We start from the raw sequence: 7529 nt of genomic DNA on the forward strand, positions 1-7529 counted from the left end.
TTAAAAAATAAATAAAATAAAAACTTACAAAATGCCCCTCAAATCTACACACAGACACAGATGAGGAGCCTTCAAAAGGTTCATGGGAAAAAACCCAGTACCTTTTAATTCCATCTTTCCATGAACTTCTTCAAGCCCCTTCATCCACATACTAAATACATACACATACACACACACAATCTCTGAAAGGACACATAAGAATTTAAGATCATTTGGCTACCTCCAAGAAATATAGCTGGGAAACCTTCCAGTTACAGTTTAAAAAATTTTTTTAAATAGAAAAGTCTCTTTAAATTAACTTAAAAATAAATTAATAAATGACCTGATAAAAAGTGTTTTCAGATCTGTGAAAATACAATCTTCCGTTTGGCAACCTATAAAATGGAGATTAAGGCTAAAAGAGACAGTAACATAGGATGAATGGTTTATCACCTGTGTTCAGTGGCTGCCTTTAAAAGGTGGGTGGAAAAAAAAAAAAGGTGGTTGAGTGTCCATTGGGCACATCAGCCCACTTTTATTTCTTCAGTGTTTAGAGATATTCTAACTCAGGTTTTAATATTCATTTTAAAGTTTAGCACTCTTGAAAACCCTAATGAGCATTTTTACCCTTTTACATGGTTGATGGAATTAAGAATCAGACAGTGGGGTTTGGGGGTTTTACCATTATTAGCTGTGTGAGAAAGTTAACAACCCCTCGTCTCTTCTGCTTTTTGTTTTGTTTCCTTGTTTTAATTGGTAACGCTAGAAATAATACCATTTACTTTGAATGATCATCGTTAGGATTAACTTTTTTTTTTTTTTTTTAGGATTAACTTTTTAAGCACTTAGCACGGTGACCGCACATATAAATAAATGATAAAACCCAAACTCACTGCCATGGAGTCAATTCTGACTCACAGTGACCCTACGGGGCAGCCTAGGACTGACCCCCCCTCTTGGGTTTCTGAGGTTGTAAATCTTTATGTAGGTAGAAAAACCTCATCTTTCTCCCGCAAAACAGATGGTGGGAACTGCTGACCTTGTGGTTAGCAACCCAAAGTGTAAAGCACTACTATGCCACCAGGGCTTAAGTGCTGGGCTGCTAACCACAAAGTGTCAACAATTCACACTCACCAGCCACTCTGGCGGAGGAGAAAGATCAGGCTTTCCACTCCTATAAAGATTGACAGCCTCTGAAACCCCAGGGGGCAGTTCTACTTTATCCCATAGGGTTGCTATCAGTCAGAACTGACTCACTGCCAATGATTTCAATAAATGTCAGCTAGTGAAGGCAGGAGGGGAGAGAGAACACTAGAACTGATCATGATTGCACAACTCGTTTTACAGGCGATTGAACCATGGGGGCAGGGGAATTCGCTAGGATAGATGTGGTGGTGACTGTATAATTCCTCTTGATATGATTGAATGACTGAACTATTCAATTGTATAATATGTGAATTAGGTGCCAATAAAACTGTTGGGGGGAAAAGAAAAATAAATAAAAGCTAACAATTCAGACCCCCCCCCTTCAAAAACAATTTTTTTAAGACAGCTATTATTAAAACCTTATAGTTAACAGCCCAATGCTTAACCCACTGTGCCACCAATATTATTAAAACCATCTACAAGGTTATTATTGCAAAACTAAATGTTGCGATAAACCTTAAAAATATTCTTAAACTTTTTCTGAATTCCTTTAACTTACCTCTTAAGTTTATATCTATCCTGTCTCTAACTACACATGAACAGCTCTGAGGACGTCTTAATTTCTTTCAGAGACCCTAAAACAACTGGGCTTCTTATTCCCCAGAAAACATCTGCAATTTAGAAAAACATTTTAAATAACTAATCAAAAGCCCAATATAACTATCATCTCAACTCAAACCCCCCTTTTAATTACATTGAAAGAAAAGAGGAAAATAAAAAAGAAAAAAGATAAGCCCAGTTTTCATATCACTGATCCATACATTGGATTCTTCATGTAATTACTTTGTATTTTAGCTTAGTACCCTTTAGTTAATATTCCTTGAAAACAAAACTTTTGCAAACACCTATCAAAACGTATATAATTTTAATTGAAACAATTGCCCCATACTTTTGTAGCTACTATAAAAAAAGATAGAGTTTCTTACAAAAGGTAATTTTTTTGCCTTTTAATGTGACTTCCTAGTTAAAAAGTATTTTTTACCATAATGCAGATCAACATTTTAAGCAGACCATTAAGCAGACCATTTCTAAACTTTTCATTTTATGCCATGCAAAAACCTACTTTAGTGTCTGCACTATCATGAACTATCTTTATGTCTGTGAAAGCAAAATAATAACCATTACAACTTTACTCACAGGATTGTACTGAAGAGCAGAGACGTACGCTTGTACTGCCCCTTCCATATCACCAGCTGCTACCAATGCAGCTGCCAGGTTAATATAACCATCGATGAAATCTGGTTTGAGACGCAATGCATGTCGATAATGCTCAATTGCTTCCTGCAACTGCCCTCTTTCCTTGTACACATTCCCCAAATTGGAATAGGCTTCTGCTAGAAGAGGGTTCTGTTTAATTGCCAGAGTGCTAAAGTGAGCAGATCTGAAAAAGGAAAAAGTTTTCACGCATGGGTAAACATGTTACAGAAAGAAATCTGCACTGTCTGAAGATCCCTTGCTAATTGCTACGTAAAAATTATTAGGCACTGGTCCTTGAGTTGATTTTCGACTCACAGTGAAGAAATGTAGTAGAGTTTTCTTGGCTTAAATCTTTAAGGAAGCCACCAGGTCTTTCTCCTTTAGACTACCATGGGCAGGTTGAATTGCTCTACCAGGGCACCTCTTAAATAATAATACATTGTATCTTTCTGGTGCATTTAAAGAAATTTTGGGCGGAAAAAACATTTTTAAGAAAATTTTGGAAATAAAAATTACAAAAGTGAAAGCACTCCAAATTTCAAATTAGAAAGTACTTTCCATGAGATAAAATTCTTAGTCTATTACCAAATGGGCACATTGGCAGCCCTGACTGCTAATATCAAGAAGGAAGATGTTATGTGCATGAGTCTCATTTTCCATTTATTAATAAAAAGTAATACACCTTTAAATGTCTAAATAAACCAGAGAATTTATTTAAAAGAACAAAACTTCTTTTCATTTGATTAAATCAATTAGCTCAAAGTGATCCACTTTAACAACATAAAGACAGTCAGTACTTGTAACCTGAACCATTATTTACCTCCTACCACAATATATATGCCATCATTTCTGAGCATTTCAGTCCCTCAAGATTACATACCTTACAAGGCTTAGACCGTTCTCAGACATACATTAAAAATAATTCATTACCGGAACAGAATCAAGAAGGTAGTCGAACCATGTGTAAAAGTCTAAAAAGGTATCAAGTCGTGCTCAGGACATAGCCACCACCACAAAGGAGAAAAGCTGACACTTGGGCTGCCACATGTCACCAGTGGGCCAAGAAAGTAGATGTGAGTTGGTGGCTCAATTAAAACCCAGTATTAGAAAATTTCAAGTTCATATATTTCAGTATCATTTGTCAAGCTCGGCACCCAGAGGCAGCAATCACCAACAGGTACCCCCACATCTCCTACCTGTCCAGCCTTCGACACTGGAAGTGTATAGATGAAAGTAATAAAAGCACACCAGTATTGTCTGGCTCTTGTCTCCAGAGCTGCATGCAGTGTCTCTCAGCTGCCTCAAAATCTCCTGCCTGATATTCTCGATGTGCCAACTCAGCTAACCCTTGGAAGGAAAGCATACGTTTCGTTGGTTCTGGAGAATCATCAAAACATTTGAGGGAGGGAGGGGGGAAACAAAAAGTTAGAAATGCAAACAAAAAATGTAGAAATATGGTATATTAAACTTAAAAGATGAAAATGCTTGAAACACTGTAAAGCACCAGAGTGTTCTGCACGTTATTCATACGCCCAAGTTAACATCAGGTGCAGAATTGGTAGCTTAGATGTTTTACTCATTAATACTTTCCTTTCCAAAGTAGATAGAAATATTCAGTTCCAAATGATATTGAGGTTTATGGTCAAAAATACTTTACCATTATATTATAAACCATAGGTAACACCTAAAAATTACTAAACATTATTCTTATCTCTTAGTTAACATACAAAAACAAAACATTAAAGTGTGTGATCTGCAAGGTCATAAAGAGTTAATAATGTCAGAATAATCTACTGATTTTAGGTTGGTTCTGTAGGGTTAAAGAAGCTCTCCTGCTGGCACAGTGGTCAGCAATTGGAGCCCACTAGACTCTGCGGGGGTGGGGGTGGGGGTGATGACTTAAGCTTTGGAAACCCTAAGGAACAATTCTACAACATCCTACCTGAAAACTTACTGCCGTAAAACTGATTCCAACTCACAGCAACACTATAGGACAGAGCACAACTACCCCTGCGGGTTTCCAAGGAGCAGAAAGCCTCGTCTTTTTCCCACAGAACTTCTGGTGGTTTCGAACTTGTCCTTAGCAGCCCAACGTATAGCCCACTATACAAGCAGGACTCCATACTATGTCATACAGGGAAAATATGTTGAAATGGAGACAACTCCATGGCAGAACGCAGGAGGGGTTGGTACTAGTAATCTCTACCTAGGTGTGTTCTTACTCTTTCTAATACTGTTTATACATTTCACAATTTAAATTTTGCTAAGAGCAACTCCAGAAATTGAACATAAGGAATAAAACAAAATCAAGGTGCTACTTGTAAAATGGCTGAGAGCAAGATAAACACATATGTCAAGAACCAAAATATTTAAAGGGGGACATCCAAAAATTTAAATAAAGACCCAAGATTATACTGCTCTTTTACTCATCCCAAAATCACGTGGGAATTGAAGTGGCTAAATCATACCCACAGTTTTAACACTAGCATTTATCAAAGAGCTCTAGAACTGACTAAAGGATTAAGGCACTGCACACAACCCTATATACAGCAAGCAGTTACCTACAACTGTAATTGTTTGTTTGTTAAGGGGGGGAGGAATGCTGAAACAGAAAACACTTGATAAAGCTCAACAACCAAATGAAAACATTGTGCTCCACGTAATGTGGCTTAATTCAGATAAGGGGTATAGCAAAAGCCCAAAAACAAGTGGGGGAGGGGGGGCAAGCAAGCTGCCCAACTCTCAATTATAAACATTTATCTAAACCGCAATCTATTACTGGGAATTTGACCAAGCACTTTCTTTAACAATATGCCTAGATCTATCTAGATGGTTGAAATGGGAAGCCATGGACAAAGGGCTTATAAAACTCTACCAAGGTCACAGTGACACTCAAATTTAAGCCTATCACCCCAATCACTCAAGCTCCTGTATGTTCTGAGTACTAGGCAAGTAAATTTCCTTCAGCAAATAGGCTCACATGTAAATCTGGGGGAGTTTAATATCTCTAATAGAAACTAAAAATTTACACTTTAAACCAGTCTCCAGAACTTCCTAGCAAAGTATTTTAACACATTCCTTTGACATTTTCAAAGCTGCTTATCTGCTACTTTAACATATGAAATGACGACTTCCTCAAATGAGATAATACACACAGTAAAGGGCACGCAAACAGAATCAGACTCTTAAGTCTTTAAGAGTCACCATGGGTGCAAAGAGAAGGGGATCACGATTGATCCCACTACCTACGATTGTAATTATTATTGAACATTCACCTATTACTTACAAAAAGAACAAATAAAACCTTTGACACATTGGAATCAGTAAACAAAAAAAAACGCGTGGGAAATCTTCGAACTACAGGCCAATTTCCCCTCCCTCCCGCCCTCGCCGATGCCCTCGCCCTCGCCCTCGCCCTCCCTGGCTCAATATGGAAAGACAGCTGAAGGAAACTCCTAGAATTTGATTGGGTTTTTGTTTTCGTATCAAATGCTTTCCACTGAATTGTCTAAAAGGGCAACTGCCTTGCACTTGTGCAGCTACACTCCAGTTGCTTTACAAACTCTTCAAGCAGGGGTGAAACGGAAAAAAAAAATGCATGCCCTACTAAAGAAAAAAAAATGAGATACTGGGCAAAAAAGAATGGGGCTGGAAGACGAATAGCCAGGACGGCAGGGGCGGCGGGGGAGGAAGGCGGTGAGAAAGAAACACAAAGCGAGAATTCAGTAGCAGGATGGTCAAAGCGAGCCGGTCTCTCCAAGGGCTAAGAACTGGACCGCAAGGCAGGCAACCTTTCCAAGGAAAGGGTGTGGTTCCCCGCGGGAGGGAAGGGGGACTAGAGTGGGAAGTCCGCGCCGGGGACGGCGTGTAGAACTGGGCGACAGCAAAGGGAACCCCTGGAATTTTCCAATCCGAGGCAGGGCCACGCAGTTCAATGAGCACTAGAATGGCACAGCCCAGCGGGGTGCTGCCCAATTCCCCGCGGCTCGGAATCCTAGTAGTGACCAGCGAGTTTCCGCTCCTCTGCGGGGGGTGACGCAAAGTGGAGAAATGATTACATCCCACAGGCACCCCCGGCCTACACGGCCAGGAAGGACCCCCGCCTGGCTAAATGGGGAGGGTGGGAAGAGAACGTGGAGAGGTGACAGAGGGCGGTGGGCTGGAATTCGGCGAGAAAAACAGGGTGAGGGTGCAATAAAGAGCAGGGGTTCCAAAGCACTGCACTCTCCACGCGCACGTGTGTGCTAGAGGAGTCGGGGGCTGCAAAGCCGAGGAGGAGCACTTCTGGCATTAAGAAGCAAGAAAAGGAGCAAAACAAATGAAAAGGGCAATGCTTGCGGCAGGGACCGAGGAAACACCGATCCGATGTTGGAAGCACGCGCGCAGCTCAGCAATGCCACTGATGTAATGGGGGTGGCTAGGGGGAAGGGAGGGGGCTGTGAGACGCAAAGAACGGCGCGAGACTCAATGGGCGTCTGCAAAGGTAGAACGGGACACCAGTACCTGTGCTGTCGGCCACGTTGCCCACGGAAGACGCCATCTGAAGCTTCTTAAGGGAAAGCGAGAAGGGCGTAATGGAGTCCCGCCGCCGCCACTGGTGGCACAGATCGCTCCTGGAGGTAGTGGTAAGAGGGCAGCAGCTGTACCAGTTGCTCTGGAGAGATTAAGCAGCAGTAGCCGTTACAGGTTTCGAATCTTAGGGACCCGATTTGGCCATTTACCTTCACGGTCTTGAAATGGCGGCGACGGCTCCTTGGCCGAAACAACACGGGCCGGAACTACTTTCTGTTGCAATCAAGTACCAGAGCGGAGGTAGCGCGGTAAGCGGCTTATCCAAATGCCGAGGATCAAAGTGTATTGCTCTTATGTAACCTTCCGCGCAGGACACATTGCGACAAACACGATTGTGTAGAGAGCGCATGCGAGAAACGCTGTCAACTGGTTGTGGGATACACAGTCTAGGGCAAGAGCACCCAAGTTTGATTTTGTTTGATTTTGTTTTCAGTAGTGAAGGATTCCGTTTGTAAAGTCCATGCATGTGTTTCATACATTTTTGCCTAAATAATAGTGTTACCAATAATGTAAGCTTTCATATAAATGCCAAAGGAAATTTTTTTAATTAACTAAATAAATGCCAAAGGAATCTA

At 40.9% G+C, this 7529-nt stretch overlaps 1 protein-coding gene across 2 annotated transcripts in view; it reads right to left on the minus strand.

The window, feature by feature from the left end:
- Window positions 1–7127, minus strand: part of OGT (O-linked N-acetylglucosamine (GlcNAc) transferase) — a 65815-nt gene extending 58688 nt beyond the window's left edge. The window contains exons 1-3 of one of the 2 annotated variants that reach the window (XM_004716660.4): window positions 6886–7127; window positions 3579–3729; window positions 2323–2566 (exon numbers count right to left, since the gene is read on the minus strand). In XM_004716660.4, the coding sequence (XP_004716717.1) occupies window positions 2323–2566; window positions 3579–3729; window positions 6886–6922 (432 nt within the window). In that variant the 5' untranslated portion in view covers window positions 6923–7127. Of the gene's footprint in view, window positions 1–2322; window positions 2567–3578; window positions 3760–6885 lie in introns of both variants that reach the window. The other variant, XM_004716659.3, reaches the window with a different exon arrangement.
- Window positions 7128–7529: the final 402 nt, after the last annotated feature.

This window comes from Echinops telfairi, unplaced genomic scaffold, assembly GCF_000313985.2.
Source record: "Echinops telfairi isolate 266 unplaced genomic scaffold, ASM31398v2 ScPeMD7_7415;HRSCAF=8453, whole genome shotgun sequence".
Lineage (NCBI taxonomy): Eukaryota > Metazoa > Chordata > Mammalia > Afrosoricida > Tenrecidae > Echinops > Echinops telfairi.